The sequence below is a fragment of the Zootoca vivipara genome, chromosome 1 (assembly GCF_965207765.1).
Source record: "Zootoca vivipara chromosome 1, rZooViv2.hap1.1, whole genome shotgun sequence".
NCBI lineage: Eukaryota > Metazoa > Chordata > Lepidosauria > Squamata > Lacertidae > Zootoca > Zootoca vivipara.
The window spans coordinates 119204376-119224471 of NC_142582.1; the positions used below are offsets into that span (position 1 = coordinate 119204376).

The following is a 20096-nucleotide window of genomic DNA, read 5'->3' on the forward strand; positions in this document are numbered from 1 at the left end:
GTTCACATCTTGTTCCAGAACTTGAATAAAATATTGGGGTGGGGGTGGGCAAGTAAGCCCCACCCTGCATAATTGATTGCTGGTGGGACACACCTAGACCACTTGAACAGCATTGCCCATCTACTTTGGAGGGGCCCACTTTTATGGGGTGGGGCGAAGGGACTTCAGCCCCAGGAGTTGGCTCCTATGTTCCGGAAAATGTGAATTAGGTCGGTTCACCTTTAAATGCAAATGGAATTGTCTCCCCCCGTACCTAGTTGTGACTCCCTCTTAATTGCTCATCTTGATTTGAATCTTTGGGCAGAACCAAAGGTAGAATGGGGGAGTCCATAGGGATAATGAATCAAATTCCTCCTCCATCGCTAGATGAAGTATTAGCAATTTCACGTGACTATAAACATTACATCGGTACCAAATTGACCCTGCTGAACACAATACTCATTAACCGCATTCTCTTAGAACATCTTTTAATAACCAAAAAAATAAAAAATCAAATAAAAAAAATCAAAACATTTCCACTGGTGTCTTTTATTAAGTAATGCAAAATACAGTACTAATTATGACACTCCATGCATTTGAGACAATATAAATGCAAGCCTACAGAAAAATAAGTGACAAAGAAACCCTCAATTAATTTTGAGGTAGTGTACAGGGCAGAAAAGTAGAAACACAATGGGACAGACCAACCAAAATATCTGTATCGTTTTGTGCATTTGTCCCCCCCCCCCAATTGTTCATACTCCGAAATACATTTGTATTAAAGAACTTAGTGGGTCATTTTTGTTTCCATTGCATTTTAAAAAATATACTTCTTTATAACATCACCATTCTTGTACATCCTGCAACACACACAACGCAAACTTTTAAAGAATCATATAGAGATTTGATTTGTCCTCGTGATAAGGATTCTCTCTTTCTCTCGCCCCCCTCCCCCCTCTCTTTTTAAACCCTTCTCCTCCAAGAATTCAGGCACATGTGGCCTCATGCACAAAAAATAAATAAGAAACCTACTTGAAGGGGACAAAAAAGTGTCACTCAAAGCGCTTGAGAGTACTAAGGACAGTCTAATAAATACTGATTTGTTTATAAAAATATCTCAGGATATAAAAGTGGGCAAAGGGTTGGTATCCAAGATGGAAAAGTCATCGTGTGAAAAGTGCCGCGTAGTGTTTTTTTTCTCTTTTTAAATAATCAGATTTGGGTTTCCCCCATCCCTTTAAAACAGTACTATTGTGAATATGAATATATATTTCGTAATACTGTTGCTCAGAAGCCTACCGTATGCTAGAAGTATCAAATGTCACCTTTTGCCATTGCGATGTTTGTCTCCTTATTGCAACTTTGGAAGATGTTTAATTGAGGAGGGTTCCGTACAATTGTGCTTTCGTGAGGCTGTCCTTCCGACTCAAGCCTGTGCTTCCAGTCCGTTGAAACTGTTGCTGCTTGCTATGGAGGCTCGAATGGCTTCCTTGCTCGATGGAAGACTGGTGGATCTCTGAAGCCTCCATAGAACTCTGGTTGAGGGACTCGGCCGAGCTGTTCGGACTGACGTCAACGTATTCCCTTTTCAACACCGGGCTTCCGTCGATGCTTTTACTACTGCACACCTGGACTGTGATCCTTTCGTTCATTTTGTCCCTCGGCTCTTTCGTTTTGTAAGAGGAGGCCAGCTTGTCCTGTTTGCAGCTAGCGCTGATGTCGATGTTCAGGCCACTGTCTGTCCTCAGGAAGCAAGAATCCACAAGCCTGCCCTGGCAGATGTCGTCTCCCTCTGAGAAGCTATCGCCTTTGTAACTGGCGTAAATGGGACTCGACCGGCTGTCGGCTTTCTTGATGGGGCTTCTGTAGTACTGCTCCGAGAAGCTGCAGGGCGAAAGCCTGCCACTGTTCCTGTAAGGATACGCACCGATATCCTCAACGCTCAGCTGCCTCCAACGTCCCGGGAGGTCCTCTTCAGACAAGTTGGTGTTCCTGCACTCGCTGTGCATCTTCTGCGATGCTAAAGCTTGTTGGGTAGTTATGGCCGAGAAATGATAAGGCTCACTTGCATAAGGCGACATAGTCCTAGCGAAGGTCGGGGAGTTGTTGTCGTCAGCCAGCTCCATGTGCTGGATGGACTTGGACTTTGCAAACCTCGGGCTCCCCTGGTGGTCATAACCTGAAGATGGCTTCCTTTCAAACATCTCATCCCGGCTGCTCAGGTAGATTGCTTGCTGAGAGGCGGTCAGCGTGCTAGCCTGGGCATTTTCCTTCTCCTCGGACGTCACGCTGAAGCTGGAGTAGGAGCTAGAAGTTGGCAGAGAGGTAACATATTCTGGGAAAGCTTCGTGGGAGAAGCTGGAATGGAAGCCGTCTTCTTCGACGGTGCTGTCCGTGGAGTTCTGGGACCTCAGGAACCCAACATCTTTGACTTGCATGTCAACACTCTGCCTCCTCTCTCTGCGTCTTTCATCAGGGCAGTAAAGAGCTGTATCGCTGCAGTAGATGTCGGACTTGTACTGAGGCCTCTGGGCAAGCTTTCCGACGGAGTCCTGGAAGGCGAGATCTCTGTTCGATGAGCTTGACAAGTGCGAAGAAAGGCTGTTTGGGTCAGGCTTTTCCAGGACCTTAGCAATGACGCAAGTCGGTATGTTGTCTGCAAAGGATGTGTGACACAGAGGTACTGAGAGGCTGCACCCGTGCTTCTCCAGGTGGATGCTGACGCGTTCCTGAAATTCAGATGGCAGCTGTAATAAACAGGAGGTGGGAGGAGAAAGGTGGGTGAAAGGTGGTCAAATCAGGAGCTCACTAAGGCAGTGGTAGCCAGCATGGCGCTGTTCAGCTGTTGTGGAGTAAAATTCCCATCATCTCTGGGGCTAAATGGGAGTTGTAGTCCACAACATATAGAGGACACCAGGTTGGCGACTACCGTCTTAAGGCATAGTTTGTGACCCAGAAGTCCTAGCTACTGAAGGCCACAAATCTGACTTGTTTTTTTTAAAAGGAATGATGGAAACAATATAGTTGCATTCACCCGTGAAATATTAATTCAGGCACACAAACATGGTTAATTGCCCTGCCTAGTTAAGGATTCTATCTACTTATTGAATTATCAGTAATTTGCAATATTTCAATATTTCTGCCCTCCCTTGCTTCCCCTCTTCTGAACTCACACACTCTGCTGAGCCTTCACTGTTGAACACAGAAATGCACTTGCAAATTGCCAACCCAGAATCGCAAGCTTCTGTTTTCATTTGTTTTCATTGGGAATGTAAAGCTTGTAGCTCTCATGGCTTGGAACAACACCCCAAGGACACAATTGCACTCAATTTTTTATAAGTGTCGGACTCAGCAATGGCCCCCGACTACAGTGTGGGGAGGAAGGCAGGGAAGAGAAGCACTCACGTTGCTTGTGGGTTTATGGCGTTACAGTAGCGGATTTTGTGGCATCCCTGCACAACAAAATGCCGAAAGTAGCTTTCAGGAAAAGGGTCTGTTGCCATGACAAAACATTTGCAAGAGAGGAGCTGTCCATGGCAGCAAGATTTACTTTTTAAAAATGAAGTGTTTTGCAGGAGCAATGCACTGATCTTAATTTGAATTTTAGGAAAGCGCTCAGCTTGCCAGGAAGCCACTACTAGTGTTAAGGCACCAAATTCATTGCAGGGTGTGTGTTAAACTACACAAAATGCTTTTCTCTCTCTCTAGAAAAATAGGTGTCGGTATTCACCATGAAGTTGTTACAGTATGTGCCATACTTTTTATCAACAAAAAAGAGGTGCCAGTACCCTTGAGTGCTCCCTGGGAAAAAAGCACTGACTACACATTAGGTAAAGGTAAAGGGGCCCCTGACCATCAGGTCCAGTCGTATTCGACTCTGGGGTTGCGGCGCTCATCTCGCTCTATAGGCCGAGGAAGCTGGCGTTTGTCTGCAGACAGCTTCTGGGTCATGTGGCCAGCATGACAAAGCTGCTTCTGGCGAACCAGAGCAGCGCACAGAAACACCGTTTACCTTCCCGCCGGAGCGGTCCCTATTTATCTACTTGCACTTTGATGTGCTTTCGAACTGCTAGGTAGGCAGGAGCTGGGACCGAGCAACGGGAGCTCACCCCGTTGCAGGGATTCGAACCGCCAACCTTCTGATCGGCAAGCCCTAGGCTCTGTGGTTTAACCCACAGTGCCACCTGGGTCCCTTAACACTAATGTGTGTGTGCGTTTAATTACATAATTGTGCGGGTTGCCCTTGAGTGGAAAATCTTTCTTTCACAAACAGCCAGCGTGGGTCCCCAGTCCAGATCTTGGTACATGTGAGGTGATGTACCCCCATCTACCCAATACAATGGGGGGGGGGAAGAGAGAGAGAATCTGCCATGTGCATGGGGGACGAAGCTCTCAAGGGGTGCTTTGCTCCCTATGCAAAATGTGAGGTGCCTGATCCAGTTTCATACTGCAGCAGGAGACAAAGAGATAAAGCCACCATTAACACACACCTGCTGCCAGGGTCCTGAGCAATATATGCATGCACAATCCCATGCACTGAAGGGACGCGGGTGGCGCTGTGGTCTAAACCACAGAGCCTAGGGCTTGCCGATCAGAAGGTCAGCAGTTTGAATCCCCGTGACGGGGTAAGCTCCTGTTGCTCAGTCCCTGCTTCTGCCAACCTAGCAGTTCGAAAGCACAAAGTGCAAGTAGATAAATAGGTACCGCTCCGGCGGGAAGGTAAACGGCATTTCCGTGCGCTGCTCTGGTTTTCCAGAAGCAGCTTAGTCATGCTGGCCACACGACCCGGAAGCTGTACGCCGACTCCCTCGGCCAGTAAAGCGAGATGAGCGCAGCAACCTCAGAGTTGTCCGCGACTGGACCTAACGGTCAGGGGTCCCTTTACCTTTATCTGTAGGGTAGGACAGGTGCAATGGACCCCACCTATGAAGGTAGTGGTGGGCTTGTGGCTACAAGACTGCCCTAGCCTTCTGCTGCCTTCTCCTCTTGTTCAGCTCCTTCCTCTGGACCAGAGCTTTCCATACTTCCATGTTGGGGCCACACTTTTTAGACACGCATCATTTCGCGACACAGTGATTCAGTTTTACTAGCAAACAGGAGGTTAAACGAACCCCTTTTCAACCCTGGGAAGGTGCATGGGGAGAGTCTGCACGGCACACCTACACACCGCAGCTGATACACTCACGTGTTGCGACACACAGTTTGGAAAGCTCTGCTCTGGACCCTGAACTGACTCCTGGACCTGTGGTAGCTACTGAGCCTGTACCACTGCTAGCTCTGAAGTAAGTGCTGCTGTGTTCTGGGATGGGAGCCTGACAATAAGTACATTAGAACTGTTCATGCTACGTCAGACTAAAGGTCCATGGAATTCAGCCCTGTGTCTCTAAGCAGCCAACTAGACACCACCAGGAAGTTCACAAGAAAGATAATGATTACTTTGGCCATCCCATTCAGGGAGAGAATGTTGGGTGGGGTTGAACTTAATTTCTTTTGGTCCAACAAGCATCACTGGGCTGTTCAGTCTTCCAGTTTGGCCTTGCAGTCCTTGAGTTACGAAAATAGTTCCTTTACTTCCCCCCTATTCCTGCTGCCTTGCCACCCAATAATTCCAATCCCAGGAATCCTCTTCCCCTCTAGGACTTTTAATGAGTGGTACATAATACCCCATGGACTACAATGCACTCTTGAGGAGCAGAAGCAAGTCACAGCAGCAGCTGCTTGAGTGATTTTCAGAGATGCGTTGAGTTTACATTACCTCGGAAAGCTTATGCGCCCTGTCATAGTTCTTGCTACACTGGAGCAGCTGAGCAGCTAAATTGCAATCCTTCCTATAGAGCTCCTGTAAAAAAAATAAATAAAAATGATATGGAAACAGAAATACAGTATAGACATTGAACAGCCTGATTCCTACAGTCGGCAATGAAATGCATGTATCTATAGATGTCATGCCCCATGGGAAATACACTTATGGGTTTATAGTTCAATATAGTGTGCATGGAATGGTAGAAAACTATTTTCAGGAACCTCATGGTCTGAGGATGCATTAGAGAGCTTCACTGGACTGCTGTGTGTGCTTTTGGGCTTCCCCATTTTAACCTGGCAACTGACAGACACATCCTTCCTTGTCCATGTGGGCAGGAAGAAACAAGGATGACATCAAGGAGTTTATTGTGATCATGACCAAGTGCAATGGTTGCCATGGCTATCTAGTAGCCTTGTTTATTTTCGTGATTCGATGGAGTGTTGTAAAACATGCCAGCCGCCCACTGTTACCATGCACAGCAATTTCCATTTCCAAAACGAGAACGGCAAACAAAACACTGTGCATTACTTTGCTACAACAATACTCAACTTATTTGATTTTTTTAAAAAACACACACCACACAAAACAAAACAATTTGTTGTCTCCAGAGGCTCTTATTTTCCTCCTTTAATGCTTTGTTTGGGGAAAAATGAAAGCCACGCTGATTGAAGGTCGCTTGGACGCACACAAGTCTGCTACCACAGAAAATAGGGGCAAACTGGGTTCATGACCAATTTCCTTTTCTACTTATTCTGGACCAGAAGAGGCTGGGGTGGTGTGGCAGTGCTACGGAATCCAGCGGCTTACAAAGATGGCACTGGTGCCCTAACCTCACTAACACCCTGCAGCAAAGCAGCAAGGATGCTGCTGTTGGGAGGGTGGTTCCATGGCACCGTCTCAACATGCTGGTGACTCCCCATATGGACAGCTCTCTCAAAATTATGAATAGGTGACAATATAGAAACGAGATAGGTTCCGATGGTAACAGGTAGTCTAAAGTCTCAGCATCTATTTGGCTGGCGTGACCACCCAAACCCCTATCTTGGGGGCAGCCAATGCGGTGGCCTCCACATGCTTTGGACTACAACTCCCACGTCAGTCCCAGCCAGCCAGCCAGCCAGCATGGCTAGTGGTCAGGAATGATGCTGTCGTCTCTTCTTTACTCTCCATTGCCCATCTGAATATTTTGTTAAAGTAAGTGATAAATTCCAGACACTGAATTCCAGGTCTTCAGGGGTTGGGGGTTGAAAGAATATGTGATGGAGGGAACAGAAAAATTCAGGGGTGATCAAGCTATCAATCAATTCTGGTCATGACTGTTGCATGCAAGTCTTGCTTGTGGGCTTCCCATGGCCACTGCGAGGGCAGGCTGATGGAGTAAATAGGCCTTTGGGCTGATCCAAAGCCAGTGAGGTGTAGTGTTAAGAGCAGTAGATTCATAATCTAGGGAACCGGGTTCGCCTCTCCGCTCCTCCACATGCAGCTGCTGGGTGACCTTGGGCTAGTCACACTTCTCTGAAGTCTCTCAGCCCCACTCACCTCACAGAGTGTTTGTTGTGGGGAAGGAAGGGAAAGGAGAATGTTAGCCGCTTTGAGACTCCTTAGGGTAGTGATAAAGCGGGATATCAAATCCAAACTCTTCTTCATCATCATTCAGTTGAGTTTTTCTTCTATATTTTGCTTTTCTGTTTTAGACTCCAGTTCCCACCCTCCCTGACCACTGGCCATGCTGGTTGGGGCTGATGGGAGTTTAAGTCCAACAACATCTGGAGGGCACAGGGTTGGGGAATGCTGTGTTAACTTCAGGAAGTTCGTGGCAGGGAAGTTTCCTATCTTGTCCTGTCCCAGGTGGTGGTGGTGGTGGTGATGCGGTGAAAGAGGGAAGAAGGGATGGGAGACTTTTCCTCTATTTTGTTCCTTAATCTAACTTACTTTTAGGATCCAGAGAGAAAACAGGAGAAGCCTCAAGGACTGAACATGTTCCACATGCCCCTCAAAGGGCAGAGCGATGCTGTTTACTTCAACCAGTATAGCTGCTGGGATTCTTTCTTGAGTAACAATGAGAACAATGATTTTGAATCGAACGAGCACATGCTTTGTGGCCTGAAGAACTGCTCTTCTATCACTTCCATCTTTCAGCTTGATTCACACATGTAATTAGCATTGTGATTGAAAATTCAGCTTGGGGACAATGGAGAGACTAGCCCCCCCCCTTGTTACTAAAAACCTACTCCTTGCATGGTATTCAACATGGCCAGGAGTGTTTTTGTTTCAATGAGGCTAACTGTGCCAGTTTGCATAAATTCAATTGCCATCCTTGTGTATCCTGGGTGTGTATGGGTGAGGCAAGCAGCTAACAATGGTGTGACCCAGGGGTGCCAATTTGAATAAAATATTGGGTGGGAGGGGGGGGCAGGCAAGCCCTGCCCTGCAATCACAAGATGCGGTGTACACACACCAGTTGAATGGCAATGCCCATGAACTTTGAGGAAGGACTGGCCCCCTCAAATATTTTATTGGGCCCCCCCAAAGGGACTTCGACCCCTAGGAGTTGGCTCCTATGGTGTGACCACCATGCTTCGACTGGAGAATGCAACAGGGTGTCCCTGCTGTGTGGTCAGTGATAGGACCACGAAGAAATATTGTACAGGGAGGGAACACACCCAGAAGAGATCAGATGCATTTCTGGGGTGGGTAAGGCTTGTCCCACATGTTATATTTCTGAAATAGAAATAACAGTACAGTACATTGATGGGCTGGGACGCGGGTGGCTCTGTGGGTTAAACCACAGAGCCAAGGGCTTGCCGATCAGAAGGTCGGCGGTTCAAATCCCCGTGACGGGGTGAGCTCCCTCCTGCTGCTTGGTCTCTGCTCCTGCCAACCTAGCAGTTCGAAAGCACGTCAAAGTACAAGTAGATAAATAGGTACCACTCTGGCGGAAAGGTAAACGTCGTTTCCGTGTGCTGCTCTGGTTCACCAGAAGTGGCTTAGTCATGCTGGCCACATGACCCAGAAGCTGTATGCCGGCTCCCTCGGCCAGTAAAGTGAGATGAGTGCCGCAACCCCAGAGTCGTCCGTGACTGGACCTAACGGTCAGGGGTCCCTTTACCTTTACCTTTTACATTGATGGGGGAGGGAGGGTATGTTTAGCTCCCATAGTAAAGATTTCCCCTGAAGCAAGTCCTCTTGATCCATCCTTAGGACTGCAGCTCAGCACTGTCTTATTTCAATTTCCAATATATAGCTCAGTTTATTATTTGCCTATGCAGAGTGACCACGAGGATAAAGAAAGAAAAAAGAGAGAGGTAGAGGATAGAGAGAGGTGAGTTATATCTTGGGGAGGGCCACCTCCTTCCTCTGGTGCTACCTATGTGTGTGGACTTTTCTCATGGATAAAAGATTTTTGGCAGCAGCCGACTGGGGGTGGGGTGGGTGGGGGAGAAGTAACACCAAAATTAGTCCTGGATTAGTTCTGGTGATTTTCACCACAGCATCACACACGCAACAAATAGAACAGGGAAGGGGGACATGCGGACCTCCCTATGTTGCTGTATTCCAGCTCCCAGAAGCTAGCATGGCCAATGGTTAGGGATTTAATTAATTAATTTATGAATCACTTTCCTGCGGAGCAATTTTCAAAGCAATTTTCACAATAGAGGATAAGGGCCATAAAAGCTTTGACAATGAAGCATATAATGTAAAATGATTTCATATATATATATATATATATATATATATATATATATATATATATATGGTAAAGGTAAAGGGACCCCTTACCATTAGGTCCAGTCGTGATGGACTCTGGGGTTGCGGTGCTCATCTCGCTCTATAGGCCGAGGGAGCCAGCGTTTGTCCGCAGACAGCTTCCGGGTCATGTGGCCAGCATGACAAAGCCGCTTCTGGCAAACCAGAGCAGTGCACGGAAACACTGTTTACCTTCCCGCTATAGCGGCTCCTATTTATCTACTTGCATGTTGATGTGCTTTCGAACTGCTAGGTTGGCAGAAGCTGGGACCGAGCAACGGGAGCTCACCCTGTCACAGGGATTCGAACCGCCGACCTTCTGATCAGCAAGCCCTAGGCTCAGTGGTTTAGCCCACAGCGCCACCTGGGTCCCTATATATATGGATGAGATGAGGATGATGGAGTTTGGAGTCCAACAACATCTGGAGAGCCACATGTTATCCACCCCTGAACTAATAGAGAAAACCTCTTAAAGCAGCCACACTGATACAGGTAAGTATCCAGCAACCCACAATCTCAGATAACATGTATTTCCATACGTGATCGTGACAAATAGCCACTATTCAAAGTACTTACATTATCTTCTGACAATTTATCAATTGTCACCTTGGCTTCTATCAAATGGTTATTGAGGGCTATTATTTCGTGGCTTAAAGCTCTTTTTTCTTCTTCGTAATGTTGGCCCTGCGTACAAAGACAATTCAATCAACATCTTTCCCCTCACAACACGAGCTGTCAAATGCTGTTTCCCCAAGCTAAAGAGCAATTGTATGAAACGCCACCCCCCCTTCTGAATATTTCCTTTCCTATGCTGTGTTCTCTTCCTTACTAAACAGCATATGACGACAGAGAACTGAAAGCATACTCGTTTTGCTTTTTAAAAGACACGGGGCATTTTCACTCATCGGTTCAGTCTGATTCCAAAGCTAGACATGTGGAATTGGTCTGTAATTCATAGGTAGAAGCTTCATTGACAAGAAAGTATACAGGCGACGCTCAACTTATGCTAGGTTGCCTTTCTTGGGATAGTGCATAAAGCCAAAATCGTGTACAGGTATTGTGGGTTCAATGGTGGGTGGGCTTACCAAAATACTTTATCCTGGATGCCCGTCTCCTTTCTTTTCTTTTCTTTTAAAAAAACCCTCTTTTTTTTGCCAAGTGTGTAAAGCTAAATGCGTACAAGTTAAATGCATGTAAGTTGCAACTGTACCTAATTTCTCTCCCATTCATGGCAGACACATTACAAGCCATTATTTCAGCCTCTGATCCAAAGTGCAGTTTTACTTTCCTACTGGAAACTAATGTACTCTGTGGAAGCTCTTAAACCACCAGAGTCAAATGGCAGTTGACCTACACAGCTGGATTAAAAGTATCCCAAGACTCCTGAAACAAAGTTCTCAGTCTATGAAACAGGTGGAAGCTGAGCGACATGGCTGCTGAATAACATGAGACAGCTCTTGATTGGACTGTACCATTTCAGGCTGCAGGGTTCCAGACAAGCCTTCTCCTAACACCCTAATTTTCTATGTCTAGAATTAGATAGGAAAGGCAACAGATTGACTGCCAGCATTAGCCTGACCCAGTCAGCCATTGGCACTGTAAAAGGAGACTCCTTTGCTAAGCTGAAATTTTGATAGTATACAATAGATAACAAACTGGGAATTTAGTAAATAACACCTGGCTTGGTGACCACCTCTTATCAGTAGATGCCAGCGGACATGGAGCAATGGATTCAAGCTACAAGAAAGAAGATTCCACCTAAACATTAGGAAGAACTTCCTGACGGTAAGAGCTGTTCGGCAGTGGAATTTGCTGCCAAGGAGTGTGGTGGAGTCTCCTTCTTTGGAGGTCTTTAAGCGGAGGCTTGACAGCCATCTGTCAGGAATGCTTTGATGGTGTTTCCTGCTTGGAAGGGGGTTTGACTGGATGGCCCTTGTGGTCTCTTCCAACTCTATGATTCTATGATCCTCAGGATGAAGAACGTTTAAGCCCATTGCTTAAGGTTCCCGTTCGAATCAGTTGTTTCCCAGTCAACTAATTCATTTACACACTTTTCTTTTCTTTTTAAAAAGTGTGTAAGAGTTATTGTGAAAATAGGCTGGACTGGTTCTCTACAGTCAGCCATTTGCTAAGTCTGGGAGCCTGCAAAGACAAAATTAGGTTATCCATTCCGCACATTTGCTTTCAATATGGATGGCTTGTTTGCTGAAACGTGCTAATTCTGCAAAGCAGGGTATTCATCTGAAGTGTCCTGGGATCTGAAATATCTATTCTGTCTGCTGACACACACATCTATACACTCCATAATTCTCCAGAGGACGTTTTCGGATTTGGGGGTGGAAAAGAAAGAAATAGAAATTGAGGGAAGAGGCACATGCAAAATTCAGCAAGGTTATAGTCCGAATACAAAAAAAGAAGAAGGGTGTCTATTTAAGGCCATTTGCTGTGACTTTCTTTTGCATACATTACAATGTCTATATTAGCATTAGAAGCAAATAATCCACCCTTTCTTTCCCCACCCCATTCTCTTTATTGCTATCTTCATCACTCAATAGATGCACCAAGGATACCATCCCTAATGTAAAGCAAAAGAAATAAAAGGAACTATACATTAAAAAGATAAACACAGTAATGGAAACACAATTCACAGTCTGTTGAAACAGAAACTGGCTTGCAATGTTCACCCAATAATCCATGTGGATTTCTGTTCTCTCGTACTTTACTGCACTGGTACTGTAGCCAATTTTTCCAAGCGTCCCACCTGCTTTCTTTAAAGGAAAATGAATGGATGCTAGTGCAAGTCTAGATAGTACAATTACTCTTCAGCCTAGAAGTCCATTGAGGACAGGGGCTGAGGTCTCCATTCTACACTGCGTTTCACATTATGGAGGGTTTTTTTGAAAAGAAGAAGAAGAAGAAGCCTAAATCCTCTAGGTGAGGAAACACTTTTGTTATCTCACTAAAGAAGAATCCCCAATTGGAAGGCACACCATAATTGAAAGCCTGATTCCCCAAGGCAGCACTGTAGGCAGAGCATTTAATTATGTAGGGCAATTCTAACCTATCTATCTATGCCGCCCAAACTCAGAAAAAGACTTTCTCATTTCCATCTGCATGAGAGTGTCATTTTTTGCAGTTGTTTCTTTCCTGTCTCCCTTTTCCTTTTTTTTTAAGCCTCCCTCCCCCCTCCCACAACTCTTCACATGTACTTATATTCCTACGGGCGACAACTCTGGTCTCTTCAGGGAAACGTTCCTTAAACTTTGTGAGCTCTGTGGAATTTGTAGTAATATTTATTCTTGATTAAGTATATCGTGAGTTTTATCTGAAATTCACCAGTGTCCTTTCTCCCCTGCATCCATCTGAGATAAGCATGGCTGAAGATGTGGTTTTATGTAATTGATTTCTTCCATTTTTGTTGTGCCTTTCCTCCCTCCAAGGAGACCAAGGTAAGCACAAGCGTTCCCCTGAACCCTGCATTTTTATCCCAACAGCCCTGTGAGATAAGTTAGGCTGAGAGATAGTAACCAGCTCAAGAGCACCAAGTGAGCTTCATGACTGAGCAGGGACACAAACCTGGGTTTCCCCACTGCTGGTCCATCACTCAGACCACTGTACCATACTGCTTCTTTCCTACATGGCATAAAAGGAGAAGCCATGAATATACTGTGGGTGGTATTCATAGAATCATAGCATTGTAGAGCTGGAAGGGACCCCAAGGGTCATCTAGTCCAACCCCCTGCAATGCAGGAACCTCAGCTAAAGCATGCATGACAGATGGCCATCCAACCTCTGCTTAATAACCTCCAAGGAAGGAGAGCCCACCACCTCCCGAAGGAGTCCGTTTGACTGTCAAACTGCTCTTACCGTCAGAAAGTTTTTTTCTGATGTTTAGTCAGAATCTCCTTTCTTGTAACTTAAAGCCAGTGGTTCATGTTCTACCCTCCAGAGCAGGAGAAAAGAAGCTTGCTCCATCTTCCATGTGACAGCCCTTGAGATATTTGAAGATGGCTATCGTATCTCCTCTCAGTCTCCTCTTATTCAATGCCATTCTACTCAGTAACGCTGAAGTTACTGGACATGACTGAATTAGGTTCACTCATTTCAGTGGGCCTACTCTGAGTAGGGTTTAGTTGAATATACAACCCTCTGGTTAGAAGCCCTGGAGTCGAGGCGCTTCTATTTATTACATATCTATCCTGACATTCTTCCATGGGGATTATCTCCCATTTTATCTTCCCAGCAACCTAACATCTGCATTTAACCCAACAGGGTTGTTGAGAGGATTAAATGCTGGAGGGAGAACTATGTTTGCCACCTTGAGCATCCTTGGAGTAAAGTTAGGGCATGAATGTGATAAATAAATAAAACCATTGCCCTTTAGCAACCAACTGAGTTTGCCAAAAAAACCAATCGCCTCTTCAGCCTTCACTTGCGACACTAACATTTTCATTGCCGCATGCTGACTATTCCCATTCTTTCTTTGAAGAAGCTTTCTTGCTTCGAGAAGTTCAGGGCCCCACTCCCTCCAATATTTACTATTAAAATGAAACATGAAAGATTAGGTATGATAAGCAAACCAGAGTCTTCTCCCCAACGTCTTGCTTTGTATCAATATGACACAACCCTTCCATCATCACCTTCTGTATCACTGATAACTGACAGTGTGGGGGAATTATTTGTACTGTGGGCCCTGAACAAATATCAAGGTTAATTATCCGCGTGTGTGGAACACAGGGCTATGATATAAAGGAGATTATTAAAATCGGAAAGTGGCAAACTGCTCACACTAAGCAGCTCCTGGGTGATTTCAAAGCACGCCAGAGAGTGATTTCTGCTTCGTTCCCACCTACCCACCCACCCACAGATTGAATTAGCTTTGTCCTGATCAACAGAAGAGGGACAATTATGGCAATGACAGGTCATGTCGCTCCAAACAAATTCATAGTATATGGATCATAAAACCTGTGATGTTAGTTCGGCTTGATGTTTTCCACACACACACACAAAAAGGGAGGCCCGGCCTTGTTTCAAGCAGAGCAATTCCAAGGGGAGAAGGCAAAAGAATAGGAGTGTAATTGGCAGGTTATTAGCTCTGCAGACTGGCTCAGAATTCACTCTGCCTATAAAGAAGCCGTCTCAGAGTGAGCAAACAGTGGTTTCTAATGTTCCCCTGGATGTTAATTTTTGAGAGGTTATAAGATCCGGAAGCCACAAGTGAGTACTGTACATGCAACAGATATAAATGTGTACGTTAATGAGAGCCGAGGAACTGACCCAGATAAGAAGAAATTGGTTTTAGTGGCTTGTTCTTAGAACATAGGGGTAACTTGGACTTGGAGGAGAAATTCAGTCTGGCTCATGTATGCCTAATCTGTGCTTTCTGAAACAGTACATGAATTGATAAACAGCTAGACCTAGAAATCTGAACTTTTCTGAATTTTGTAATTTCATTATTATTATTTAGTTATTACCGTGTTTCTCATAAAATAAGACGTACCTATAAAATAAGCCATGGCAGGGTTTTCATGCATTGAAAAAATATAATACATACCCTGAAAATAAGCCGTAGTGCTAACGGTAGGTGCAGTTCTGGAGGGCGCCAAGGAAGAGGAAGAGGCCTGTTGGGTTGGGGCCCAGAACTGCTGCAGCCCCGCCAAAACACCCAGCAGTGCGTGCCGACAAAGCGCCCAGCAGCGCCGCGCAGAGCGCCCCGAGCCGCAACAGGAGGAGGGGGATTCAAAGTGCTACAGAGCACTGCTGGGTCCCGCTGGCTTGGGGCTCCATGCGGTGCGTGCTGTGGGCCCCGCTGAAGTGCCCAGAAGCGCCATGCGGAGTGCCCCGAGCCAGCGGGACCCAGCAGTGCTCTGTAGCACTTTGAATCCCCCTCCTCCTGTTGCGGCTTGGGGCGCTCTGCACGGCGCTGCTGGGCGCTTTGTCGGCGCTTCAGCTGCAGCAGCAGCAACTTACCGGTAATTAAAAAAAATAAAATAAGACACCCCGCCCCAAAATAAGCCATAGGGTTATTTTCTTGAGTAGAATAAATATAAGATAGTGTCTTATGTTATGAGAAACACGGTACATCTAAAACCCACATTTCTCTCTCTAAGGTGGCATACATGGCTCTCCCCCTCCTTATTTAATCCTCACAGCAAATAACACGGCCGACTGGGGATTTGAACCCTGCACTCCCAGGTCCTGGTCCAACACTCTAACCAGTTGGCTCGAATTTAGTTCTCTGCAATGTAGCTCTCCAACCCAAATGTGCATGGCAATCCATATGTTACAGGAAAATATGTGTGGAAATGCCTTTACTGGTTTGAATGCAAACCTGCCAATTATTTGCAATCCCTGAAACAATAGGCAAACTGTAACACAGCTATCCTAAGAAATTCACACTTCTCTGAATTTTTGTAATTTAGTTCTCCAACCAAAAATATGCAGAAAAATCCACATAGTTGGGGAAAGTGTGTGTGAAAGTGCCTGCAGTGGTGAAAGTAGATACAAAAATGCATTATATTATAAATAATGTGCATATTAGGCAAAATGGGATTTTAAATGTAAACTTTAGTGTGCTGACAAATTTTTACAATTTTTTTTTGTTTTATTTTAAGCAAAGTGATGTGGAAATATGGCAAACTAGGGTTGACATAGTTCAAAAAGTGAAAATCTGGACACAAAAGTTGTTGAGCTATTTTTCAGGAAATTCGTCAAAAAAATCAATGCTTCCGATGTGGGCTGCCATACGCCTGGATGCCATTTCCGGTGGACGAATCCCAGCATACCTCTGGGGTGTATGGCGGCCCTAGGCAAACTGAACTTAAGATGGGAAAAATAAGAACCAGGAGAAATGAAAAATGAGAGATTTGCTCATTCCTGGTCAGAGCCCTCGTATGAGGATGACGGGTGCTGCGCCACTAGCACCACACTACCCAGGTACTTACCACGAGGAAAGGCCATAGCAGAAGGTCCCAGTCTCATTCCCTGGTATATTGAGGTATGGTCGGAAGAGACTCCTCGAGAGAGCCACTGCCAGAAAATACTGTGCTTGATGGACCAATGGTCTGACTCGGAAGAAGGCAGCTTCCTCTGCTGTTATGATATATATGAATCATAGAATTGCAGGGTTCTGATTGCATTCCCATCTATTTTGGATGCGTTACAGTGTGGAGAGTATTTGGTAGTTTGATAGGATGGATTGCATCAAGTTTGTTAAAATGCCCCTACAGTGGTAGATTGGCTGGCTAAACGAAGAGCTTGAACCTTGTGGAATAAAGATTTTGTTCCATTTGCTCATGTTGTTTAGAGACACCCTCATAAATATTTGCATAGCTTCTGTAAAATAATTGAAGATTGCTGAACAAATCCTAATCATGTTAATTTCTGTTAGCAAACAGAGCAAAGCAACAAAAGCAATGTTTTCACTTTGTAGCTCTGATCTGGAATTGCTAATGTTTAAGTGTCTATTAAGGTGGCAGAACAAGCTAAGATTTATGACACAGAATTATAAACCCAATCACTCATATTTCCGTTTTCATCCTCTCACCTCATCCACAAAGCTTACACAGGTAGTCTTAGGAACACAATTCTCTCTCTCTCTCTCTCTCTCTCTCTCTCTCTCTCTCTCTCTCTCTCTCTCTCTCTCTCTCTTACACACACACACACACACACACACACACACACACACACACACAGAGCTGCTGCTGCTGCAATCCTGTCTGTAATATGGGGGAAATAATAATGATATACTTTTCCAGATTTTTTGCAAGGATCGCAGAGAAAATGCATGGGAAGCTCTTAAATTGAATACCTACTATATAGCAAACCACATAGCCTCCTCTTTGGCAATCAGTATTGTACAATATCAGCAATTCAATGATGTCACTTCCAAGAACATCCTGATTTTGACTCTGGCAAAATTGGATTTTGAGGCTACTAAGTAAAAGCATTCTCTTTAAGCCAAAATCCCAGAGACATCTAAAACCATTCAGAGCTTTTGCCATTGCAGTTAGCTCAACACCAGTTGTAACTGGGAATCCTATGGAACTCAGACAGAACCTGCTTATTATAGCTGTACACTTAGTGACTTATGTCTACAGGTTTGGCTAAGAAAGGTACCGTAATATAATACAAGGCACTAACTTCTCTCTATTTTTTTTTATATGCATTCCTTTAAAAGGCACATCCCACATGGCAGTTGAACCCTGTGTAATTTGTATTTCTCCTTTACCTAAACTTATGATTACCCAAGTGATTTAAGCATCCTCCGGGCTATTTGGATAAATGGGGTCATGGTGTTCTGGCCTTTTCTCTTTATGCTAATGGAAAGATACCATGAAAGACATTCTGAAGCTTGCAAATTGCTTCCACTGAAGCACTTAAGTGAGGAAGACTCATAACCTTCACAAGTCAGCTTCTTGATTGGAAGAAGACCGGAACCCTGGCACAGTCTCTGAAACCCGAAGAGTTGAGAAAGTTAAAAGTGTACAAAAGACAAAACACACAGTTTTGAAGGTCCATTCATCTCCTGCAATCACCTGGGTGGGGATGAATGAATGTAACAATTTCAGTTTCTTTCAGTCTTGCATTTCCCCAATTTTGAGTTCTGTTTGCCACATTTCCTTAATCAGCTTGCGATTTATTTATTTTTAAGTCCTCAAGAAAATTTGTCAGTATGCCAGAGTATCTTTCTCCTAACATACACATTTATGTATGGAATTTTGCCGAATATAAACAATTTGGGCAGGCTATTTCCTCTAATATAATTAATCTTTACTTGTCATTTTCAAAAAATATGTATATTTTAAAGCCTGCTTCACCCTATTACAAACATTTTGGGTTGGAAAACGTCCTGGAATGGAGATAGAAAACACGTAGTGTTTGGCAATAGCTAAACTAAATAAGTAAACTATCCATGTCATCCAAAATTACCCTAAATATGCAACTCAGAGCAAAAATGCATGATAGCTCACTTGGTAGAGCATGAGACTCGTAATCTGAGGGTTGTGGGTTTGAGCTCTGGGTTGAGCAAAAGATTCCTGTATTGCAGGGCATTGGACTAGATGACACTTGGGGTCCCTTCCAACTCTACAATTCTATGATTCTATGTACCTGTCATTGAGCGTTTGGGAGGCATTCAATTCAATGCTAAGAACACCAAGATTGCAGGTTCAGTCCCTATATGGTGTGGCTGCAAATTCATGCATTGCAAGGGGGTTGGACTAGATCAGTGGTGTCATAGAATCATAGAGTTGGAAGAGACCACAAGGGCCATCCAGTCCAACCCCCTGCCAAGCAGGAAACACCATCAAACCATTCTTAACATATGCCTGTCAAGCCTCTGCTTAAAGACCTCCAAAGAAGGAGACTCCACCACACTCCTTGGTAGCAAATTCCACTGCCGAACAGCAGTGTCCAAACTTTTTTCAAAGAGGACCAGATTTGATGAAGTGAAGGGCCAACCAAAGTTGTTGACCTTTTTTTTAAGGTTGAAGGATCTTTTTAGGATTTTACCCCAGGAAGTAAACTGCCACACGGGCCGGATTAAACCGAATTAGGCCCCCGAAACGGACTTTGGACATGCCTGGACTAGATGATTCGTTAAAGGTAAAGGTAAAGGACCCCTGACCATTAGGTCCAGTCATGGACGACTCTGGGGTTGTGGTGCTCATCTCGCTCTGTAGGCTGAGGGAGCCGGCATTTGTCCGCAGACAGCTTCTGGGTCATGTGGCCAGTGTAACTAAGCAGTGCACGGAAACACCGTTTACCTTCCTGCTGTAGCGGTACCTATTTATCTACTCGCATTGGTGTGCTTTCGAACTGCTAGGTTGGCAGGAGCTGGGACTGAGCAATGGGAGCTCACCCCGTCGCGGGGATTCAAACCGCCGACCTTCCAATCAGCAAGCCCTAGGCTCTGTGGTTTAGACCACAGTGCCACCCATGTGATGATCTAGAATTCTATGATTCAACCTTCATTTTACTCAGATCCCCAATCTGTTTTTATTGTGGATTATAGTAAATAAATCTTGATATTTAAACAGTGTGCATTCACTGCCACATTTATAGGGCAAGCCTGTCATGCCCATACAGATCTATGCCCCACTGTGTTCAAGGGGGCTTACTCCCAGGTAAATGGATATAAGATTGCAGCCTAAAAATCAGTCCAAACCTGTGTGAACCTGAAAGGCAATGTGGTGTAGTGGTTAGAGTGTTAGAGATTAGGACTTGGGAGACCAGCCTTCAAATCCCCAAGAAGCTCGTTGGGTGACTTTGGGGCCAGTCACTATCTCTTAGGGTTGCTGTGAAGACAAAAGACAAGAGAGGAAGAACTACGCATGTTACCTTGTGCTCCTTGCGTAGCTTGGCCCTTGTTGTTAAACTGTTTTGATTGTTGCGACCCACCCTGGGAAGGGTGGGCAAATAAATATATAAATAACTTGGAAGAAAGTCATAGGCTTGTCGAGCTGTAGAGTCCGAAGGGACACCCCCCCCCCCCGGGCACCTGGCTCAACCCCCCACAACACAAGTCCCATGGAGGGAGATGAGACTCACACTTGTATATCTTATT

At 45.0% G+C, this 20096-nt stretch overlaps 1 protein-coding gene across 1 annotated transcript in view; it reads right to left on the minus strand.

Annotated features, from left to right (window-relative positions):
* Positions 1-458: 458 nt before the first annotated feature.
* BEGAIN (brain enriched guanylate kinase associated) overlaps positions 459-20096 on the minus strand; it is a 172289-nt gene continuing 152651 nt past the window's right edge. Inside the window, exons 2-4 of the mRNA XM_088661111.1 lie at positions 10106-10213; positions 5735-5818; positions 459-2726 (exon numbers count right to left, since the gene is read on the minus strand). Of these exons, the coding sequence (XP_088517237.1) occupies positions 1353-2726; positions 5735-5818; positions 10106-10213 (1566 nt within the window). The 3' untranslated portion in view covers positions 459-1352. The remainder of the gene's footprint in view (positions 2727-5734; positions 5819-10105; positions 10214-20096) is intronic.